This window comes from Sciurus vulgaris (assembly GCF_902686455.1).
Source record: "Sciurus vulgaris genome assembly, chromosome: 10".
Classification (NCBI taxonomy): Eukaryota; Metazoa; Chordata; class Mammalia; order Rodentia; family Sciuridae; genus Sciurus; species Sciurus vulgaris.
This window is the reverse complement of record NC_136470.1, coordinates 139,935,683-139,959,000: the sequence shown is the minus strand read 5'-3', so window position 1 is coordinate 139,959,000 and position 23,318 is coordinate 139,935,683. Positions and strand designations below refer to the sequence as shown.

The 23,318-nt window shown below is 57.9% G+C and overlaps 1 protein-coding gene and 1 long non-coding RNA gene across 4 annotated transcripts in view; one reads left to right on the top strand and one right to left on the bottom strand.

Annotated features, from left to right (window-relative positions):
• ARHGEF26 (Rho guanine nucleotide exchange factor 26) overlaps window positions 1–23,318 on the top strand; it is a 109,241-nt gene that overhangs the window by 80,078 nt on the left and 5,845 nt on the right. The window contains exons 10-11 of one of the 3 annotated variants that reach the window (XM_079100510.1): window positions 2,799–2,953; window positions 15,596–15,805. In XM_079100510.1, the coding sequence (XP_078956636.1) occupies window positions 2,799–2,953; window positions 15,596–15,805 (365 nt within the window). Of the gene's footprint in view, window positions 1–2,798; window positions 2,954–3,095; window positions 3,463–15,595; window positions 15,806–23,318 lie in introns of those variants that run through there. The other 2 variants (XM_079100512.1, XM_079100511.1) reach the window with 2 other exon arrangements.
• On the bottom strand, window positions 15,812–20,364 carry LOC306637741. Its single transcript, XR_013757246.1, has 3 exons — window positions 18,361–20,364; window positions 16,033–16,865; window positions 15,812–15,991 (listed from the first exon to the last, which is right to left on the bottom strand). It is a non-coding gene; the product is annotated as an uncharacterized lncRNA (long non-coding RNA).

Genomic DNA, 23,318 nt, shown 5'->3' with positions numbered 1-23,318 from the left:
CCCCCTCATCTCTTCCTCCATCCCCCCGTGTCTCTCTCCCTGTCTCTCTTTATCTCTCTCCCCCTCATCTCTTCCTCCATCCCCCCCGTGTCTCTCTCCCTGTCTCTCTTTATCTCTCTCCCCCTCATCTCTTCCTCCATCCCTCCCTGTGTCTCTCTCCCTGTCTCTCTCTCTTTCTCTCTCCCCCTCATCTCTTCCTCCATCCCTCCCTGTGTCTCTCTACCTGTCTCTCTCTTTATCTCTCTCCCCCTCATCTCTTCCTCCATCCCCCTGTGTCTCTCTTCCTGTCTCTCTTTATCTCTCTCCCCCTCATCTCTTCCTCCATCCTCCCTGTGTCTCTCTACCTGTCTCTCTCTTTATCTCTCTCCCCCTCATCTCTTCCTCCATCCCCCCCGTGTCTCTCTCCCTGTCTCTCTCTCTCTCTCCCCCTCATCTCTTCCTCCATCCCCCCCCTGTGTCTCTCTCCCTGTCTCTCTCTCTTTCTCTCTCTCCCCCTCATCTCTTCCTCCATCCCTCCCTATGTCTCTCTCCCTGTCTCTCTCTCTCTCTCCCCCTCATCTCTTCCTCCATCCCCCCCTGTGTCTCTCTCCCTGTCTCTCTCTCTTTCTCTCTCCCCCTCATCTCTTCCTCCATCCCCCCCTGTGTCTCTCTCCCTGTCTCTCTTTATCTCTCTCCCCCCTCATCTCTTCCTCCATCCCCCCGTGTCTCTCTTCCTGTCTCTCTTTATCTCTCTCCCCCTCATCTCTTCCTCCATCCCTCCCTGTGTCTCTCTCCCTGTCTCTCTCTCTCTCTCTCCCCTCATCTCTTCCTCCATCCCCCCCTGTGTCTCTCTCCCTGTCTCTCTCTCTTTCTCTCTCCCCCTCATCTCTTCCTCCATCCCCCCCGTGTCTCTCTCCCTGTCTCTCTCTTTATCTCTCTCCCCCTCATCTCTTCCTCCATCCCCCCGTGTCTCTCTTCCTGTCTCTCTTTATCTCTCTCCCCCCTCATCTCTTCCTCCATCCCTCCCTGTGTCTCTCTCCCTGTCTCTCTCTCTTTCTCTCTCCCCCCTCATCTCTTCCTCCATCCCTCCCTGTGTCTCTCTCCCTGTCTCCTCTCTCTTCTCTCTCTCCCCCTCATCTCTTCCTCCATCCCTCCCTGTGTCTCTCTCCCTGTCTCTCTTTCTCTCTCCCCCTCATCTCTTCCTCCATCCCCCCGTGTCTCTCTTCCTGTCTCTCTTTATCTCTCTCCCCCTCATCTCTTCCTCCATCCCTCCCTGTGTCTCTCTCCCTGTCTCTCTCTCTTTCTCTCTCCCCCTCATCTCTTCCTCCATCCCCCCGTGTCTCTCTTCCTGTCTCTCTTTATCTCTCTCCCCCTCATCTCTTCCTCCATCCCCCCCGTGTCTCTCTCCCTGTCTCTCTCTCTCTCTCCCCCTCATCTCTTCCTCCATCCCCCCGTGTCTCTCTTCCTGTCTCTCTTTATCTCTCTCCCCCCTCATCTCTTCCTCCATCCCTCCCTGTGTCTCTCTCCCTGTCTCTCTCTCTTTCTCTCTCCCCCTCATCTCTTCCTCCATCCCTCCCTGTGTCTCTCTCCCTGTCTCTCTCTCTTTCTCTCTCCCCCTCATCTCTTCCTCCATCCCCCCGTGTCTCTCTCCCTGTCTCTCTTTATCTCTCTCCCCCTCATCTCTTCCTCCATCCCCCCGTGTCTCTCTTCCTGTCTCTCTTTATCTCTCTCCCCCTCATCTCTTCCTCCATCCCTCCCGTGCCCCCGCAGTATCTCTCTTTCTCCCTCCTCCGTCTCTTCTTTCAGCCGCTCCCCCAGCCCCTGCCTTTAAGTTCTCCTGTGTTCCTGAGGACGGTTGTCCGAGTCAGGAGTTGGGGGCTGCAGAAGCCATGAACGTCCTTAGCGCGGTTGGAGAATGGGGTCACCACAGCCTTCCCTCTTGCTTGCCGACCCTGTGTGTAACCAGGGAGCAACCTTCCTGTGAAAGCCCTTTGTCAGGTTTTTAAACTGTGGAATCCTTTCTGAGCCCCCTCATTTCCTCCCTAATATCCCAATTTCCTTTAGCTATTTTTAATCACATTCCCTGAAAAGGAAGACCTTTCGTTTTGCCAACAGCTGCGTGTTTTTCTGTTCTAGAACTTTTGCTTATTTTATGGCTCTAGGGTTATTTTTTTTTTAAATCAGATTTTTGGTAGCGGGTATTTCTGATGACTTAAAAACAGCCACCATGAAGAGCTCCAGGAGTTCCTCTGTGGCTTGAGAGTCTACAGCTGGCTTGTGCAGGGCCTCCTGCAGAGGAGGGCAGTGCGGTTCCTTGTCCAGCCTTTCCGATGAGATGATGACGGAATATTCTAGAAGTTCATGAACGTGACTTGGTGCTTTCAGGGACGAACTTAATTCAGGAAAAAGATCATTAGCTCGAAATACTGTCGAGAGTGTGGCCAGGCAGACCATCGGCAGACAGAACCGAGTCCGTGGGCTTCTCTGTCTCTTGGGAAGGTCTTTTAAATTCATAAGCTGAATAGAGACTCATGGCTGTCCTTGGTGACCAGTTACCTTTGTTTTTCTGTATGTTCAGGATTTTTTAAAAAGCCTGCAGTTTTATATTCGTGACCTGGTTCTAAGTGACTTTCCCCGAGCCCTTGGTTATGATCCACCGGATGGGGTGACGGGGCTTCATGCCAGGGCCTGAGCGGGCGGGATTCCTCGCGTCTCGGTGGGGTTCGCGGTGCGCACTGGGGGCAGCTCCCGCGGCTGGACGGCCCTTCCTGTGTTCCGCGGGGCCACCTGTGACTGACGGCGCTGCCCTCTCTCCGCAGCCCTTTCCCTTGGTGTCCTCCTCGCGCTGGCTGGTGAAGCGGGGGGAGCTGACGGCCTTCGTGGAGGACACGGTGCTCTTCTCCAGGAGGACCTCCAGGCAGCAGGTCTACTTCTTCCTCTTCAACGACGTGCTCATCATCACCAAGAAGAAGAGGTGAGCGGGGCACACTGCTGCCGCGGTCCGGCCCGGGGTCCCCTCACTCGCGTGCCTGCCTGGTGATCCCGCTTGCAGGCCTGGGGAGGGGAGGCGAGACTGCAAGTCGGTCGTGGTGGCCTCCGCGCGTCCTTCCCCTCAGATGGCCTCTGGCTGCGACGTGACGTCTAGTCCACCTCTGAGCTTCCGTGGGGCGCTGGCCACCATCCTGAGCATCTCACCCTCGGCAGCCGCCGGTCCTCTGCATCCCTGGGAGTGTACGCTCCTCGTTCCCGTTCGGGGTCGTTGAAACTCCTGTGGTGGAACTTGGTGTAGGACAGATCACAGGACGGGTCAGACAGGCTGGGGACGGCGCCGTGCTCCTGGTGACCGCTGGTCCACAGGCTGGCCCGCTGGAGGGGTGAGCTGTGCTCCTTCGGGAGGGCACAGAGCCCTCCAGTGTGTGGCCCCCCACCTCTGCGGGTGTGCCCGGGAGGTGGCCAGGAGGAGTGTCCCTAAGCCTCTGCAGTACGGTCGCGCCAGACTGCCCCCCGACACGCACAGGCACGCACCCGCGCCCTCCTCGGCTGGGGAGCGTGTACACACGCAGCCAGTGCCATGTGTGCCTGCTGATTCTCCACCAGCCTTTCATCCTCCCTAGAATGTGGACTGAGATTTCACAGAAATGGGACTCGGTGGTGTGTTTCCATATATGAAGGGAAGAAGGCTGGTGTGAACTGTGGCATGTGACCGGCGAGGGGCTCTCAGGGCCCGATCTCGGCAGCATGGGCAGCGACAGAAACAACCCTGTGAAACACAAAATAAGTCCAAATTCATCGTGAAATCTCTGTATCAGCGCTGCTTCTGAGTTCGCTCACTTTGTAGCTTGATGATTTGAACTAAACTGAAACACAGATTGAGGTTTACTCCTTCTTTGAGGGATGGGTATCAGGGATTGGGGATTGAACCTGGGGGCACTTAACCACCGAGCCACATCCCTGGCCCTTTTTTAAAATTTTGAGACAGAGTTTTGCTGAGTTGCTTAGGGCCTCACTCAGTGGCTGAGGCTGGCTTTGGGCTTGCAGTCTTCCTGCCTCAGCCTCCTGAGCCTCTGGGATTTCAGGTGTGCACCACCACGCCTGGAGAGCTTTTCTCCTTTATCAGACCATATCGTGAGTTATTCTGCTCTTTGGCTGAATAGGCAAAGGACAGCTCTGTATAGTTTACTCTGAAAAGCCATTCTATGAGTAAATGTGTTAAGATTCTAGTTTTTATACTTTGGAAAACGGTGTTCCTTATCTGCAAGGAGAAGTTATTTCTCTTATTTGAGGTAGTCTAAATGCTTCTAGTAGCTAAGTAAATTCCATAAGTAAAGGCTGGACAGAAATCGTAATTTTTGTGTTCTTCTTTGGTACTGCTTTCCCGTGGGATAGCATGTTTCCTTGGCTTTCTATCAGATGTTTTTAGGGGAGAATGATTGTACGTGTCTCTCCTTGACTTTGAACATCTTCCATTTGTTTAACTATTCGTTCCACCTCAATGGATCAAAAACTTTAATTAATCTTTTGACTTAAATGATACAATGTGCATTGATGGTATGGAGCCAGTCTTGAATGGTAGTGCCATTTTGATTATGCTGACTTCAGTAGCTCGAGGAAAACCTCCAGGGTGTTTGAAACAGTGTTGTGCAAGTCTTGCACTTGCACAGATTAGAAAACACTCACTTCTGGAGGTTACAGCTCAGGTCTGCCTGTCCCCTTGGCCCACTGCACCCACATGGGTGGTTCAGCGATTGTATTTCGCATTACTGCCCAAACTGGCCCACTGTCGTTTGCTCAGGGCTGTTTGGACTTGGATTCTTAATGACAGAGGGAGCAAGACACTCAGCTCCGCTGGAGAGGGTGTCCTGAGGACCCGACTGCTGCACCCTCGCTGGGCCCCTTGCTTTACCGTGTGCTCGGCACAGCTCTAGGGTGCTCTTACCGAGGGAAGAGCGTCGGAGGCCCCACTTGCTTGTGGCCTGAGATGTGGTAAAAGGTGACAAGCAGACCAGACTCTTGATGAACAGACTGGTTAAAAATGTGCAGTATGCACAGCCGACTTTACACAGTGGCTTCCAGGAGGTAACTCCAAGTGCTTTGCATGCCGGAGACGGCGGCAGCGGCGATACAGCGGCTTTGAGGAAGGCAGTCAGTGAGACGTGGCCGCAAGCTGCAGATAAGGAGCTGCTACCTGTGCCGGCAGAGGCTGGTCCACCCACCGCTGCTAACTGCACTACTGCAGCCCCAGTGCAGTCCAGGGGCTTAGCTGCGGGGCCTCCAGTGGCTTCCAGCTGCAAGGAAGGGACTAGCTACCGGGTGTGGCTCCTTATAGGACATTTCCCTTCCTCCTCCCACACAGACTGGCTGGTGGTTTATGCTGAGGGCATTCAGAGATGCCCAGGGGTGTGGCCCTTGGCTTTGAGGACATGCCTTACTGTTGGTGCTTGCAGAGTGGGGCTTGGTTAGCAGACATGGGGTGTCTTCAGGGGCAGGAATTTTCGCTTCTTTGGAATACTAGAAGAAAGTTGAAAGTTTCCACTAGCTCGGGGATGATTTCACTTTATTAGTAGTGCAGTTTACCAAATTTCTAGAGTGCAAGTTTAGTTTGCCTGCTGTTCATGAGGAGGTGGATTCTTTGGCATTTGCATCTATGACTGGCAGCTGCCTGGGCACCACCAGGGCAGATGGTTCAGCTCGACACATTGACGTTTGGGCCCATCGGTGCTCTGTTTGGGATGTCCTGTGCCCCAGAGAACGTCTGAGCAGCATGCCTGGCTCTGCTCACTGCTGACTGGGTGAACCTACCTCCGCTGTGACAGCTGAGAACATCGCCTGGAACCGCTTTGAGAGCAGCAGCACACTAAAGCAGCTTCTCCTTGGGGTGGCGAGGGTGGCCAGGCCCAGCTCTGCAGTGACAGGGATGCCGTACCATAGAAGCACAGACTGTAGTAGATGCATAATGACTAGCTTAGTCTGCAGTCCAGTTTGTGCCTAAGAACTTAACCATAGCAACCGCAGGACAGACGGCCAGGTGTGCAGCCTCTTAGGTTAAATACTCCTGTCCCTACTGTGCAATGAAACCTGCGTCCGAGACCTCGAGAGGTTGCTGCTCCTGGCAGGTGAGTTTTGCTGGGCAGTTGATTGGCTTATCACCTTTCTATCAGTGCCTGAGAGCTGGCTGTGGTCTTCCCTCCCAGTTTTGTCTGATGCCAAAAGCAAACATTTTGTCCCCGGGCTTGTTAGTTTCCTGTAGCTGCTCTTTCAAAGAACCGCAAAGTGGAGTTTAAAATAAAAAGAGTTTAGCACCTCCCAGTTCAGTAGGCCAGAAGCCCAGATGGCGGTGTCGGCAGTGTCCCCACCCCCCAGAAGGCCCGGAGAAGAGCCGGGTATGGAGGCGCCTGCTGCCCCCTGGCCTGCAGACCCTGACTCTGCTCTCTGCCCACGTCCCCTGTGGCCTTCGTCTCTCCTGTGCCTCTTAATCTGCCTCCTCTTCTGAGGACACTGGTTATTTCCATGGTGTAGGCCCACTGTATCAGGCTGCCCTTAGCTCGATGACCGTGTCTGCACAGGTGGCCTGCGAGGCCCTGGGGGTCTGGACTTCATCCTACTCTTTGAAAAGTTCAACCCGCCGCCATCTCCAGCCCTTCTTCACTTCCTCCCTTAACACCTCATTAAGAAACGGCCGCCCCAGGGTCGACCCCAGCCCCACAAACAGGAGAGAAGAGAAAGAAAACACTGAACCAAGCGGTGCGGTCAGGCCTCAAGCTGGTTCTGGAGCACGCTGAGTGTCGTCCTGCTCGCGGGACAGGAACACCTCAAGCCGAGGCCTCAGATTTCTTTCCTGTCCACGTCTCCATCAAATCCGTTCCTTCTCTGGGGTTTATTTGCTCTGAAGTGAAAGGCATCTCCATCCACTCCGTTGCTCCACGGTTGACCTGGAAGATGGCCTGACCCTGCCCTGTCACTGTGTCCCCTTGTCCCCGGAATTGCTTCTCTCCACGCCAGCCCTTGAACTCTTCCTCTGAGACACGTCTGACTGAGTTCACAGTGCCCCTCATTCATTTTACGTTCCATGGCCAGAGAACCACATGGGAAGACAAATCTAGCTGGGTGGTCGAGGTGGCGCACGCCCAGAATCTCGAGGCTTGGGAGGCTGAGGCAGGAAGATCAAGAGTTTGAGGCCAGCCTCGAACAAGATCCTTCTCACAATAAACTCCAAAGGGCTGAGGTGTACGTTGCTCGGTGGTGGAGTGCTTGCCTCGCGCGTGAAGGCCCTGGGTCGACTCTCCAGCACTGCAAAGTAATTAATTTAAAAATACAGATCTGCTCGTCTGTCCCTGGTGAGACCTCTGGCAGTCTCAGCTGGCCCTTCGTAGAAAAGCCTCAGGTGCCCTCTGCCCTGGGCAGCTCCTCACCGCCAGTGGGACCCGCCCGTGTTCCTCTCTGCTGGACCGCACTCCGTCTACCCCTCTGCCTGCTCTGAAGGGTGCGCCCACTGCCCTTGGCCGCTGGCTCTGTGGACTGCAGCGGGAGGACGGGCACGGGGATGCAAACCTGCGGCCTTGCTGTGTCCTCGGCAGTGAGCCCTGCCTCCCTGTTCGCGCTGTTGCTCCGAGAGCTCATACTGCTTCCTAGGCTGCTCATGGCAGGGCCTGAGCCCAAGGCTGGACTCTTAGGATCTGTCCAGCTGCCACCCTGTCCTGCTCCTTGCCCTCAAACCCACGTGCCCAGCCCCAGCGTGCGTCCCCACTGAACGTGGCTCTCCTGCTGCTCCCTTGCTTTCCTTGCCTGCCTTGCGATGAGAAGTCTGGTGACCCGAGCAGCAACAGGAGGCACGAACAGAAGGCACGAGAGGTCTCCTGAGGACCCTGGCAAGCTGGCCTCTGCTGATGGAGAAAAGCCACTTGACGTTGGCTCCTCTGCTGCTCACCCCTGGTCCCTTCCACGTCCTGATGCTGTGCCCAGGGCCAGAGTCAGCACAGAACAGAACAGCTGCTGAGCAGAAAGGTGCTGGGTCCCGGGAGGCTGCTGAGCCTTCAGGGCTGGGAGAAGAGGGACCGTCTCCCAGTGAGAGCTGCCCTTGCCTGAGAAGTCTTCCCAACCCTCAGATGGTCCAGTAGCACCTCTCCCATTGCGGAAGAGTGTGTGTAGTGCTTCCCAGACTCGCTGGACTTGCTGCCCTTGTTTTTTGGTTGTGTGTGAGAGAGAGGGAGATAATCCAGCATTTTTATTGCTTAGACCTTTTGTGTAGAGAACACCTGCTGCCTAAAGGTTAGTTGATACGGTAATACACGCCAAAAGCAAGCAAAGGAGCTTCCTCTGAGGAGCGGTTTTGCAAATCCAGCCTAACCCACTCTTCACCTTGAGGTTGTGTTGTTTCTGGAGAAGTACGTGGGTCACACGTCAGTGACGTGAGGAGCCACCTGATTAATAAGCTTCAGGTTTGTTCTGGCTGAAGCTAAGTAACCGAAAGTGTTCATCAACCATTTCGTGAAGATGTCTCCAGAAGGGAAGAAGGCCCGCCTCCCCCACAGCTGGAGCCCCAGCAAAGGCTCCGAACTGCAGGATGGTGACGAAAGGTGTCTGCAGACACCATGAGAAGACACACCTCCCACCTTCTGGGGGCTGCACACCTGGACGCCGCCTGCCACCCTTGTGTCCTCGGATGAGAGTCCCCAGAAGAAAGAAGCCAGAGGACCATGCCTTCCCCACGCTCGCCGGACCACTGAGTGCGAGACTGCAGGCCGTCCAGGGCAGCAAGCAGCAGACCACACAGGCTCCGACGATGCCCTGGACATCCATGTGGCCAAGGCCAGTGCGCTGCTCAGGCCCCTGGGAGAGGAAGGCACAGCTCAGCTGGCTCCTGATGAGAGGCTGCGGGCGTCACCAGCAGACACAGAGTCACCCGACGGGGAGCTTGGCCAGCTGACAGTAAACGTACAAAAACACCCTTTACTTAAAAGTGAGTATAGAACAAGAGAAGAGAAGTAGAATACAGAGGCCATGTGTGTCCTCTGCAGCTACAAGAGAAACGAAGGAGATCTCAGCGAGGGGCGGAAGGGGGCCTCTGCCCACCCAGTGACGCCTGCATTCCAACAGCCGGCACGTGGGCCTCCGCCCGGCCGGCTTCCACCAGTGTTTGCTGGGTGGTCATCACGCGCTGGGTGCTTTGCTGCACACCGAGGCAGTGAAGGTCAGTGCAGCAGACGTGGACACACAGTTGACACCAGGCGTTACGGAAGGGGAGACCACGGTTTTACAGGACCACAGGGCAGCGGCCTCGACCCCTTCTGGAGAGATGGACGGACGCCCCTGGTGGGGATGCCAGTCTATCAATCTGAGACCTGAAGGATGAAGAGGACTCTGCTGAGAAAGGCGTAAGGGAGGCTGGGCTCTAGGCGCAGACCGCAGGAGGCCAGACTCGGGGAGCCGCATTCCCTGCCCAGCCCTCTGCCCCCAGATGATCCAGCCACGATGTTCTCAGGCACTGCTGCCCCTCACTGCAGTCGTCACAGCGACGGCGTGTGCCTCATGCCCTGCACGGTGCTCAGAGCATGTGCCCAGCAAGGCTGGGTCATCACGGTGACCTGGGCTGTTCCCACGCCACAGGTGAGGGCTCGGGGCAGGTTGGGCGGAGCATCTGATGCGAGACCCTGAAATCAGCAGTGCGCCACGATCCGGCCGTCTCAGGTGCTGACCGGTGGAAAAGTTCACACCAGGACACTGCATTTCAGGCACAAAAAAAATTAGAAGTGTCCTGTGAAATTACCTTCAGGCTTGTGAATGAACCTCGGGCTTAGACTTGGCTCCTTCCTCCAGATTCGTCATCGCGTATGTGCAGATACTGCCAAACCTAAAAATATAGGAAACCAGAACGCCTGTGGTCCCCGGCATTTTGAAGAATGGCACTCCAGGTGTCTCAGCAGAGCCAGGATTCTCATTCAAATCTCGATTCTTTGTGTTCATTGCTGCTTGGTTTTATTTTTCTGGAGCATTTCCCCTCATTCCATAATATTGGGAAAAATGCCTAGAAACTTTCACTTTGTTTGAGAAACGCCATTTTTGATGCAGGTTTTGGTATTGCGTGGTTCCGCTGGTTGAGAAGACGGGAAGCAGCACCGACCCGTGCTCGCTGGTTTCCCTCTCCTTTGGCTGGTCTAGCGTGGGTGTCTGGGGGAGGTCTCCTTTGCATCACCTCCGGACAGGTGACTTCCCCTCCTGGAGCCTGGTTCATCTTCAGGGCCTGTGTCTAGAGCTTGAGCACCATCTGTGACACGTTGCCAGTCCTCAGGTTTAATAAGAGGCTTTTCCGTCGCAGCGCCACCAGGGACGTGAGGCGGGGCTCGCGTTCTGAGGAGCTCCGATGCAGGGCGGCTGACAGCCTGTGGCCTCGCTGCAAGGGGGCGACCTGGTCTGGTTCCGCTTGAGGTTTCCCATGGAAGCGTTCTTTCCCGTCCTAGAAAACCGAAGTCCCTGGAGTTGCCCGGCGTCCTCTGCAGAATAGACTGCGTCCTTGGGGAGCGAGGAGCGTCCTGGATCAAGGAAAAGCAGCACATGCTGCTGGAACATCAGGCGGCGCTGTTTCTGTCGCGGCGTTGGGTCTTGCACCTCCTGGTGAGACGCAGGTGGAGGAGGGTCTCCTTTCCTCCCTCTTCATTCCTTCACCGCCCGGCACTCTGGAGGCCTCTGACGAGCACAGCTGTCACCAGAGGCATCACCGCAGGTAGTTGTGAGGTCACCACCATCAGACTCCTGCGGACGTCCGGAGGCGTGGTGGCCCCCGGGGCATGGACGTGGTGGAGCAGCATGCAAGTGGAAGCCGGAGGGAGGTGCCGTAGTGGCCTCCTCCCAGCTCCTGGGAGGATCTTCTTGAGGACGGGCGTGCGCCTGGTTAGGCAGCCTGCGGCCAGGAGCCTCCCGGTGGTGGGCAGAGGGCGCCTGTCTGGAGGAGATGGCTGCCAGATCAGTCTCCTTTGGCTCGTCTCTGCAGCGTCTTTTCCTTTCAGTTTGTAAAAGGAGGAGTGTGGGCTTGGGTCTCCCTCTGTCACACGGGCCATCAGCGCGCGCCCGGGCGTGTGTGCGACCTGCCCCGGGACTGAGAGCCGCGGAGGCTGGCCTCACTCTGCGCCAGCCTCCAGCCCCGCCTTCCTGCCACCCTCCTGGGTCCACCTGGTCACCAGGCCTTTCAGCTTTCTCGCTCACCCTCACGACATGGCCAGCAAGCCTTAGGCGGGCCCTCCCTGGGGGCATGCATGTTGAAAGGCCCGTCCAGCCACAGGGCAGGACGGCCCGTCACCTGCTGGCCTCCGACTCCCCCACTCTGGGATGTGAGCCAAGAAAATGCCTGAAGAGGGGTCCAGTTTACCTTCAGAGGTGCCCCAGCCTCCCAGGATCGCCTGCTGAGTGACTGAGTTCCCCGTGGATTGGGAGAGCCACCTGTGTCCGTGGGTGAGCCCTCGTCCCCTCGTCAGTCCGCCCAGCGGCCCTTGCGTTAGTGTGTTGATACATCGTGGGGCCAATTCATTCCCATTTCCCCTCCTTCCGGCTGTTTCTTCATGTCTGTTTTCCCATTCTTTTAAAATCAGCTCAGTTATCCCCCTCCCTGTCGCCTGCCCCCAAATTAGAATTGTGTTAGAATTATAGATTGATTTAAGAATGAACACCTGCATCACACTGAATACCGCTTCTCCGTCCACATAGCAGGAACCCGTTCAGTTTGATCCTGAATGTTTTGTGGGTGTTTTTTAGTGAGACGGCATCGCTCTTGTATGGGAAAGCCCTCCTTTGGGTCACCCACCGGCTCCCCGCTCCAAGCTCACCTCTCTGTGGATGGCAGCCAGTGGGACAGAGAGGACCTTCCCTCACCTGGGAGGCCTTCCGCTGCTCCTGGGGCATCCGCAGACAACTGAGTGACAGCGGCTTTCATGTCTGTGCCTCTGTGATCTCGAAGTCTTTTGCTTGTGGAATAGTTCAGGCCGGCAGGAAATCATCAGCCGCCAAGATCTCTGTCCAGATTTGACAGATACTAAATTTGTTTTTGCCTTGGTGATGTCAGATTCCCCTCTTCAAAACAGCAGACTGGATACAGGATACTGTCGATGACCCGGAATCCCTCCGCCCGCCTCCCTCGCCCTCCTCCCCAGGGTGACCACCGTGCTGTAGATGGCCTCTGCCCTGTGATCACACTGCACATACCCACGTGGGCAGGTGTTTCCAAAGTGCACTATGTTACGTGCTGTCTTGGAATGTTTTCCAGGTTTAAAGGTAATAAATACACACCTGGTGGGAAAATTCCTCTGGAGGTTTTTGGGACTGAAAGTTCACGTGCTCTGCAGCACTCTGCCTGAGGAAGCAGCGGTTTACACGAGGGCCGTCTCGCTTCCGTTGTGTGTAACGGAAGCACGCCTCCTCCGAGCTGCCTGACAGTCCCTCCCTGGGACGTACTTGGAGAGGCGAGCTTAGGGTACACCGCTCTCCACCCGTAGTGCTCCATTCTGTTAAAAAGGAAAGAGGAAACCGTAACACACCACCCCGTCTGCGCCCAGAGCCGCAGGCTTCTGTGGGTGGGCTGCCTGCGCACCTGATGGGGACAGCCGCCAGCCCCAGGCACGCAGCCTGGAGGAGCAGCTGCGAGCCGGGAGCCCAGATCAGACAATGAAAGGAAGCCTGGGGCGCAAGGAAAGGCGGTTTTTCCATTTGATTTTTTCCCCAGTAATTTGACTTCCTAATTCCATGGTCCAAATTGTTTGAGAGACTATGTAAACCATAGGTTTGTTCAGGGACAGTGACAAAGGTGTGGAAGTCTGATTAGCATTGACTTCCCCAAGGAAAAGGGCTTCTCTCCCAGCCCAGCACAGGCTGCCTGGCACCTTCTGGGCCCGAGTAAGCGGGAGGAAGAGGTGTTGCGCGGTGCCATCTGGCGGTGGCCCCGCACCGCCGCCTAGGGCTCCTGTCTCAGCACAGTCGTTGCACTGAGCAGAGGAGTGGCGGGTGCCGGCTGGCCGCAGGAGAGTGCACTCCATGCCTTGGGAGGCTCCGTGTGAGCCTGGCGCGAGAACACGCGGGAGCTGGCCGGAGCCAGTGCTGTCCACCCTTTGATCCATAGGATTCCACTGGATGGTGGCAGACCAGGAAGAATAACCCATCTGCTACTTCTGAGTGGAGTCAAGAGTTTATTTCTACATTAAACTCATTAAACAGGTAGCAAAGGACGTGCAAAGCCCTCCATGATTTTTCACACAGTGCAGACTGGCCTAGTAAGATGACGGTACTGGGCGATTGGTGGTACACCAGTTGGGCAGCCAGGCAGGCCTGTTTCTTGCATCCTGTTTTGCATCCAGAAGCCAACGGTGGACTCAGCTCTGCAGATGGGAGGGAAGCCGCGCTCCGTGCTGGGCGGCCACCGTCCGCCATCTGGACCAGACGTCTGAGAGCAGCAAGGCAGAGGCGGTCTGCATCAGGGGCATCGCCCTGGTCACTGCTTAGAAGGACAGTTAGGAGACAGTTTTTAAGGTTCACCCATGGTGGCCGCCCCTCGAGGCCCAGGCTCCCCGGCTTGAGGAGTAGACCAGCTGGGTCTGCGCAGCGGCCTGGGGAGCGTGGGGGCTCCGAGAGCCCGGGGGGCGCCAGGCTGCCCACCTGGTTTCTGAGGCTCCCCGGTTCCCCGTCTTCCCCTCGGCTGGAGGTCGTTTCGTGCTGAGCCCTTGGGGACTCTGGTCATCTCGAAGGGCAGCACTGCGTTTCCTTGATCTTATTTCTTTGGAAGTACTTGGGATAGCCCTGCAGTTATGTCCAGGGCCTATTTAGATGCCCCACGTCACAGTTTTAGGTCCTCAGTCGCTCTGTCTGAAGGGCTCTTTTTAACAGGAAATAGACACTTTTGACTAATAGGACCTCTTTTAATTTGTGAATTGGAGCAGAAGCCTGGCCAGGAGGTCAGTGAGATCCTGGAGAGACGTCGCCCTGCTTCTCCTGAAGCCCCGCCTTCTGGGTGTGGGAAGCGCGTGCGGTGTGAGCAGCCTGAGGGCGGCTCTGGACAGGAGCACACCGTGAGAAGTTCCCACTATGTCGATCGTTACCCGAGCAACAGATCGGCTTCATCAGAAGGCAGTGTTTTGCTTTTATAGACGATGACTGCATTTGCTGTTGTGTGAGAGGATAATTGAAATTTTAGAAAAGATGCTGATGTAGTTCAAGGAGAGTTGCAGGGAGTGGTTGGTAGGCAGACGTCCACCACGGTAGAAAAGAAATTCGAAACCCCTTGAACAGAGTGGCTTGTTCTGAAACTCCCAGTATATTTGACCAGACACAAGGCATCTTATTTTCCCTCAGCTTCCCTGAGCTCATGTCCTCGCATTCTTTATTAGGCAGGGTAGTTATTCAGTGTGCTTGCAACAGGTCAGAAGTTTTTGCGTGGCAGTTGTCCATTGAGCTGTCCCTCATCCAGCTGTAAGGGTGCAGAATGGAAGGGAGCTGCGTGCAACCAGGATTTACCAGGCACACACAGCCGTGGAGGTGATCACGGCTGGGTTCCAGGAACTCGGTTCCTGTGCTGGATCCGAGGACACGGGGGAGCCCAGGAGGGGACAGTGGCAGGCCCAGCGTTTAGGAGCTGGGGTTAGGACTGGAGGAGGTGAGTGGAGGACTGTGCTGGGTGGAATGTGGGGCATCAGCCTCCCAGGTTGTGGTTGGCCGTTGGCAGAGAACTAGGTCGTCAGGTCACCAAGATGAGGTCACGGAACTGAGACCAGGCAGAAGGCCCTCTGCCTGGGAGCTCGCGGATGAGGCAGTTGGCGTAGGAGGGAGACCGGGAGCAGTACCACACGCTTCCGCAGGGACTCGGGTCTGCGGTGTGGCAGGAGCACCAGAGCGGAGGCCTTCTCGGGAGGAGGAGCCGTCGCCATCTAGGAGCCAGGAGGGAAGCAGCTGCACAGTCTTGGGGTGCGGGGCCCTGCAGAGAGCTGCAGGTAGCAGGTGGAGGGGCGTCCAGAGCAGAGGCCGAGGGAGAGCTGCAGATAGCAGGGGAAGGGGCGTCCAGAGCAGAGGCTGAGGAGTCAGGAGCTCGAACCAGATTCCTCAAGGAAGGGTGCTCCCAGGGGACACCGCGGGCAGTGCTGGAGGAAGTGGGGGCTGGACCAGGCACCGTCACCGTGGACTGGAAGAGTCCAGGAACGGCGGACGCTGGGGTGCTGGGGTGGGCAGGGGCAGGGCATGGCAGGGTGAATCCCAGTGGCTGCGGAGCAGGTGCCCGGGCCGGGAGTGTGGGAGAGGAGGGCTGGGCGTTGGGCCAGGGGCGGGCAGCCTCTGGGGCTCCTTTTCATCCTGGGTAGGGGACACTGTGGAGCATGACCAGGAGGCTTGCCGGTCTCATTCCCAGGCTGGCCTCCAATGACACCCAGCAGGTTAGTGACTCCAGACAGAGGCCACGCGTCTGTTCTCACTGTAACGACAGCTTAACTGAGGCACCACCTTGATTCACTGTCAGGAACGTAATGGAGATTCCGACTCGTATTGTGAAGCAGGTCGTTCTCTCCCTCTCCTCCTCCGGAAATGTGACTCGGAAGCTGAGGTGTCACTGCCGCCTCCAGGGCTGACGGACAGCTGTGGTCCTGTTTCCTTGCAGTGAGGAGAGTTACAACGTCAACGATTACTCCTTGAGAGACCAGCTCTCGGTGGAATGCTGCGACAGCGAAGAGCTCGCTTCCTCCCCGGGCAAGAGCAGCTCCACGGTGCTCCACTCCCGGCAGAGTGCCGCCTGTCACCTCTTCACCCTGACAGTCCTGAGCAACCACGCCAACGAGAAGGTGGAGATGCTGCTGGGCGCCGAGACGCAGTGAGTGCCGGGGGAGCGGGGAGCTCCCGTTCTGTTGTCGCGGAGTACCTACTGTGTGAGTGCAGGCATGTGTTGCATTGTCAAACACCTACTGCGTGCAAGCAGGACACCCGTCATGTTGTTGAGAACCTACTGTGTGCAAGCACGCATCTGTTGTCTAATTCCTACTGTGTGTGAGCAGGGCACCTATTACTTTGTTCAGTACCTACTGTGTGTGAGCACACCACCCATTATGTTGTTGAGTTCCCACTGTGTGTGAGCAGGGCACCTGTTACTTTGTTGAGTACCTACTGTGGGCAAGCAGGACATGGATTATGTTGTTGAGCACCTACTGTGAGTACAGCACTCATGTTGTTGAGTTCCTACTGTGTGTGAGCATGGCCCCTATTGTGTCATGGAGAACCTACTGTGTGCGAGTGTGGTGTGGGGTGATCTTGCCTTTGTGATCCTCTCGGTGCTTTGCCCCCGTAATCCTGAAGGACACACTGTGGGTCATTGGTGTGGTCTCTGCCTGCAGAGTGGTGTCGAGGTCATTCAGTGATGACAGCATGATCCGTCGGGCATGGGGGCACTGGTCAGTGGTAGTTTAGTCCGGACGGCAAGTCTTCTCAGAGAGCGGAGTTGGAGTCTGTTCTCCGTCCCCTGGTGCTGGTCCACAGAGGGCCCACCGCTGTCGGGAGAGGCCCGGGTGGGAAGGCCCTGGGACCCTCATGGAGAGGCAGCACGGGCGTTCCGTCCCAGCAGGTCACCATGTGGTCCTCCAGGCCTGGGTGAGGGCGGGTGAGCTTCCTTTCACGTCCCCCTGGTGACTTGGTCCCTTGAGAGACGCCGACCCGTTCATTGCTTAGAGTGGAGGCCCCCTTGGAGACTCCCCCGCAGGCGTCAGGGTGTGGCAGTGGAGGGAAAGGCATCCCCTCACCTTGTCCTCGCAGGTTCCGCGTCTCCACCAGGGGCCAGGTGGCATGGGGAGAGTGGAGGGAGTTTAGATGACAGCCTCCGACTCGCAGACCAGGGGGTCTCAGAGAGAGCTCCGCCTCTGAAGAGTGGTCGTAGCAGGTTCCTGAGCGTTAAGGAGACGTGAGAGGAACGTGAAACCACAGGCGTCCACACAGACGTTACCGGTCACTGCCTTACCACGGGCAGCAGAAGCGACTCGTTCAGGTTGAGGTAAAGCTGTAGGAGACCCCCATGTGCTCGAGGAGGCAGGACCAAGGCAGCCTCACCTGGCACCTTGATCTCCGTGTACTGAGGAGGCAGGACCAGGGCAGCCTCACCTGGCACCTTGATCCCCGTGTGTGTGAGGAGGCAGGACCAGGGCAGCCTCACCTGGCACCTTGATCCCCGTGTACTGAGGAGGCAGGACCAGGGCAGCCTCACCTGGCACCTTGATCCCCGTGTACTGAGGAGGCAGGACCAGGGCAGCCTCACCTGGCACCTTGATCCCCGTGTGTGTGAGGAGGCAGGACCAGGGCAGCCTCACCTGGCACCTTGATCTCCGTGTACTGAGGAGGCAGGACCAGGGCAGCCTCACCTGGCACCTTGATCCCCGTGTGTGTGAGGAGGCAGGACCAGGGCAGCCTCACCTGGCACCTTGATCTCCGTGTACTGAGGAGGCAGGACCAGGGCAGCCTCACCTGGCACCTTGATCCCCGTGTACTGAGGAGGCAGGACCAGGGCAGCCTCACCTGGCACCTTGATCTCTGTGTACTGAGGAGGCAGGACCAGGGCAGCCTCATCTGGCACCTTGATCTCCGTGTACTGAGGAGGCAGGACCAGGGCAGCCTCACCTGGCACCTTGATCTCCGTGTACTGAGGAGGCAGGACCAAGGCAGCCTCACCTGGCACCTTGATCCCCGTGTACTGAGGAGGCAGGACCAGGGCAGCCTCACCTGGCACCTTGATCCCCGTGTACTGAGGAGGCAGGACCAGGGCAGCCTCACCTGGCACCTTGATCTCTGTGTACTGAGGAGGCAGGACCAGGGCAGCCTCACCTGGCACCTTGATCCCCGTGTACTGAGGAGGCAGGACCAGGGCAGCCTCACCTGGCACCTTGATCCCTGTGTACTGAGGAGGCAGGACCAGGGCAGCCTCACCTGGCACCTTGATCTCCGTGTACTGAGGAGGCAGGACCAGGGCAGCCTCACCTGGCACCTTGATCCCCGTGTACTGAGGAGGCAGGACCAGGGCAGCCTCACCTGGCACCTTGATCCCCGTGTGTGTGAGGAGGCAGGACCAGGGCAGCCTCACTTGGCACCTTGATCCCCGTGTACTGAGGAGGCAGGACCAGGGCAGCCTCACCTGGCACCTCGATCCCCGTGTGTGTGAGGAGGCAGGACCAGGGCAGCCTCACCCGGCACCTCCATCCCCATGTGTGTGAGGAGGCAGGACCAGGGCAGCCTCACCTGGCACCTTGATCTCTGTGTACTGAGGAGGCAGGACCAGGGCAGCCTCACCTGGCACCTTGATCTCCGTGTACTGAGGAGGCAGGACCAGGGCAGCCTCACCTGGCATCTTGATCTCCATGTACTGAGGAGGCAGGACCAGGGCAGCTTCACCTGGCTCCTGGGCATGGAGCACGCAGGTCTTTCTCGAGCTCCCCGGCTCTTCCATGGAGCCGCAAGAGTCTCCCCGCTCCCTGGGGCAGAGGCTCCTGGTCCTCAGGTGACCCACGTGGGACTTGCCAGGCAGCTGTTCGTCTCCACTAGTGACCGCAGTCCTTGGCCAGGAGGGACAGAGCGAGGCTTCCTCTGGGGGATCTCTTTTGACCCTGGAGTTGATCCACCTGAGCTTTGGGATCGTGTGTGAGGAGGCCTCCCGACCCTGGGGATGAGGACTGGGTGGGCTTCTGGAGGAGTCTCGGAAGCCAGCCACACCCCTCTTCCTGCCTGCTTGGTGGGGTGGAAGTTGCTGGGTCTGTGTTCATTCAGGCCCTGCCGACCTGGGCAGAACGCCTCCCGGCTGTCCCGTTCGTAATAACCCAGGAAGTCACCGCTTGTTTCTTGAATTGCTCAGCCCGGAGGTGACCGGCGTGTCCTCTCCTTTCCACGCCAGCCTGGCTTCTTTCCTGGTACGCTTTAGCAACCTCTGGCTTTCGAGTGGTTGTTCATTTCCTTAATCAGACATGTTCTCAGAATATTTAGCTTGTCCTCTATGAGCCCAGGGGTGTGACTCATATCTGTAGTTCTTTAACTAATAGGAGGAGAACATTCCAGAAGGGGCAGAGGTCTCCCTGGGTACAGAGGAGTGGAGCTGTCCTTCTCCTCCCGCCTCCCCCTCCTCTGCCCTCAGTGACAGTTCAGAAACAAACAGCCACGGTAATGCACGGTATTGAAGGGAAATATATTAGGGCCAAGATGTGCTTTTCTTTTAAAAAAAAAAAAAGGCTGTTTAAAAGCATAGGAAATGGTTCGTTGTGAGTGGACATCTGCAGGCTAGTTCTGTGTCTTTGTTATTTTTAACTAATAACATGAAAACATAAGCATTGTTCATGCTCATGGAGTGCCACGTGGTGCTCAATATATGCATATATTGCAAAATGTGTCAACCAAAGTAAGCGTGTTTACCTCCTCAGACATTTCCGTGTCTGTGGTCTGGGCTGCCTGGTTTTGCGCAGTCAGCATGGCCTGGGTAGAGAGTGCTCTGTGGCCCACTTGTGAGGTGGAAGGTGCTTTGTGCGTGTGTAGGGTCTCTGCCTCTGCGTCCGTCTTGATTGACAGGACCGGCGGCAGCCTGGTGGAGAGGGCAAGGTCCACAGTGCCCTGCTGGCTGGAGTGACTGCCGAACTCCAGAGGGGGCGTGTTTACCCTCTGGCCTGAGAAAGAATGGGGCGCACTCCTACGTGTCTGCCCTTTGAAAGCCTGTCCCTGGGGGCCCCCTGGACTCAGCGGGAGCACGGAGTCAGCAGCCCTTGGCGCAGCTGTTCACACTGGACCCCTGAGTGAGGGCCGGCTGTGGGGCAGCAGGGCAGTGGCTCTGCTCTCGTGAGCAATGATGACCTGCTCGCCAGGATGTGGCCCGTACTTGGCAAGCATGGGGGTGTGCCAGGCGCCTCCTGGCAGCCCGGGTCCTTCGAGTAGCGCATTTGGTCTTACTGAGAAGCTGCCAGCCAGCAGACGCTTCCACCCCCGCACCCGGGCTTCCCCTCCTCAGCTTCTTATCTGCACTCTGGTGGCTTACCTCCCGGTCTGCACCCACCCCTTTCCTCTCTCCTCTCCAGAAATACAGCCAGGTACAGTGGTGCACTCCAGTAATCCTGGTAGCTTAGGAGACTGAGGCAGGAGGATCATAAGTTCAAGACCAGCCTCGGCAACTTAGTGAGACCTTGACTCAAAATGAAAAACAAGAAGGGCTGAGTATGTTGCTCAGTGGCAGAGCACTTGCCTAGTACGTGTGAGACCCTGGGTTTGATCCCCAACACTGCCCAAAGTACCCCCTTAACAAAATAACCCATCCCAATTCTATTCCTTAACACACATACTTCTGTAAATGTACCATTGTGTGTTGGTTAGCTTTCCGTTACTGTGACAAAACAACTGAGAAAAACAACCTAGAGGAGGAAAGATGTGCATGCCAGGTGCCAACGGGTGGAGCAATTGCCCACCTCACGGTGGCCAGAGAGAAAAAGAGCGAGGGGAGAGATGCAGTGAACCTTCTAAGGCACACCCCTGGCCAGGGCTTCTTCCTGCTGGGCCCCACCTCCCAACAGCACCCCCAGGGCCACCACCCTGTCCACGGGAGCCTCTGGGGTGCAGTCCTGCTCCATGGTTACACGTTGGCCCTGCTCTCGGCTCTCCAGTCTGGAGACCCAGCGCCATTTTTGATGCTTCTGTGAATAGTCCACTTCTGCCAGCCCTTCCCGCCCGGGGCTCTGCCGTGTCTTCCGCTTCTGCCCACCGCCCCCTCCCGGAACGGAGCCTGCTGAGCACCGTCCTCCTCCAGTCGGGCCGCTCTGTCCCCAGTCTGGCCTCCATTCTGCTACCCCCCCTTTTTGGTTTGTGCGTAGCAGGTTCCCAGTTAATATTTCTGGGATTGACCCCAAATTAGTGCACTTGTCTTTTCTGCATCCAGGACAGGGAGACAGTGGCCACCGTGGGCAGGACAGCCTCCCTTCAGCCCGTGTGCCCTTTCTGCTGTTGCTGAGCGTGTCTTCCCCTGATGCCCAGCCGGGCGGTGCCGTGTGCGTCTGAGCCCTGCACGGCGTGACGCCCGGCTGTCCCAGATCTCAGGTTGTCCTGCTGCTCATGGGACAGTAGCTGGGAAGAAGAAAAAACTCGCCTGTCCTAGAGGGACAAAGGGAGCCTGTCCGTGCTGCCCGCTTTCCCCGGGCTCTTCGGGAGGAATGTGGGGGCGGGAGCCCCTTGTCTGCCCCCAGTGGGCTGCTGCAGTGGCGGGGGAGATGGCGTGGCGAGACGTCCTTGGCGTCCTGCGTTGGCAGTGGAAGCGAGGTGTCGCTTGGGTTCCCCAAGCGTTCAGGGCGGGTCCCCACCTCCCTCAGCAGTGTCCTCGCCTTAGCCCCGATCAGAGCCGCTGCCTCCCCGCCTCTTTCACAGGGCGCCTGGGGAGGTGGCCGTGCCGCCCAGACCCCAGTTCCCGCCTGCTGACCAAGGGGCATTGTTTGCAGGGAGTCTGGTCCGCTTCCTGCTTCTGCTAAGGACTCATTAGCGACAGGAAGCAAGCGGCTGGATGAACTGTCAGTGGCATCTCCGACTCCATCGGATCCTTCCGTCCTTGAGAACACAGCGTGGAGAAGGTCGTTTGTGGAAAACCTGCTTCTTCCGGGTTGTGGTGTGGTCCTCGTTCCGCCTCGGGCCAGGGCCCGGTGGCCTTTTCCGCCTGATGGAGGGAGCGAGGTTCTGCATCATCACCAGCAGGAAGTGGACCCGGCGGAGCCGACTGCCCGGGCTGCGGGCCGGGGAGCAGGCGGCAGGAGTGTTCGCATCCCCGTCTCAGCGCCTCGGTGGCCGGGGCATTGGTCCGCTCGGGCTGGAGTGTCCAGATGCGGTGAGGGAGCGGGCATCAGGGTTCGCGGTGACGTGTTCACCGGGGTGTTCCTCCCAGGTCCGTCCGTGGCGGGTCTGCTTGTGTTGGCGCATGAAGAGTGGAAGGAGCCACCTTCACGGTCTCCGCGTGCTCCAGAGGGCATGTTCCCAGAGGCCTCTGGTGTAGACGTGTCAAAGGAAACCACAGATAAACCACAGGCTGTGAGGACGGATGCAAGCAACAGTCGGTCCAGGGCCACTGTAGGAGGGCGAAAGGGGGCCGCCACCTGCCCTGTGTCCTCCTCGCCTCCTCTGCAGTCCTGCCTCTGTCACTTGAGAAGCCCTTCTGCCTCCTCAGTGGGCCTCCCCTAGCAGAGGCTGGGTCTGCAGTGAGGCCTTGGACCCACCCCTCCTGCCTCTGTGCAGTTGTTTGAACCTGCGGGGCTCTTGGTCTGGCAGAGCAGGGCAGGGTGCCCACACGGTCACTCTGGAGTGGGAAGCTGGAGACACCACTTCACGCCGTGCGCGGGGCCCCGGGCTGGCAGCATGGCGGCCGCCCATCCTTCATGAAGGCCTCGCCACTTGGTCTCTCTGGCCGGCACACATGCTTGGGCAGAGTGCTCTGTGGCGCACGTGGCGGGCGGGGCGGGCGTCCACACGAGTTTGGTTTTGCTCCCTGTGGAGGGCTGTCACCAGCAGGAGACCGCTTGTTCCCCTCGCGGCCCCAGCCTGGTTGGTGGCGGGAAGGAAGCGTGGGGGGCCGAGCGTGGCGGCGGCCGTTCCTGGTGGTGCCCCACTCTCATCCTCCCGTGGAGAGCCTGAACTGGACACGCGCTGGACGCAGCTCCCCGGAGCAAGCCTCAGTGTCCCGGGGAAGCAGGGCTGTGAGCCAGCCAGGGACGCGACACCCAGACTGCCGAGGACGTCTGCGTCCCACTCCTCCGTCCTGGAGGTCATCTTCCGAGGAGTGCGTGTCGTCATCCCTGGGATGCGGTGCTGTCCTGCGTGGGGACAGCCCCCACCCCCAAGTGCTGCGGTTTTGACGGCCTCTGGGGGGAGGCTGACTCCTGGAGCCCTTTCCAGAAGCTGCGGCTTTCAGAATGAGGAGCGCCTTGTCCGCCCTGGGAGCCCTGGGGGCCGCTGGGCCCAGGAGACGCTGTCAGCGTGCAGGCCCCAGGCACTCGGCAGAGGTTCCCTCTGGCCCGCTGGGCCCACGGAAGCTGAGGCCGCTGGCTGTAGGGCCGGCCTGGGCGAGATTGGCCCCAGGTCGCTCGCAGGTTCCTGTGGGCCAGGTGGAGGCTGAGTCCTCTGGGGGAGGCAGCCCATCCGGGGATGGACCAGGGAGGTGTCTCCTGGCGAGCAGCCCTTCCATCCGTGACAGATGGCCTGGTTTTCCGTGGGCTTGTACTGGGAAATTCTGGCCGAGCCTGAGTGTGGACTAGGTCTTGTCCCAGCAGAGAGGGCGCAGGTGTCTGCTCGGGATCGTCCTAAAGCAAGCCGGGCTTCACTTGTTCCTCGTAAAGCCACTGGGGAGC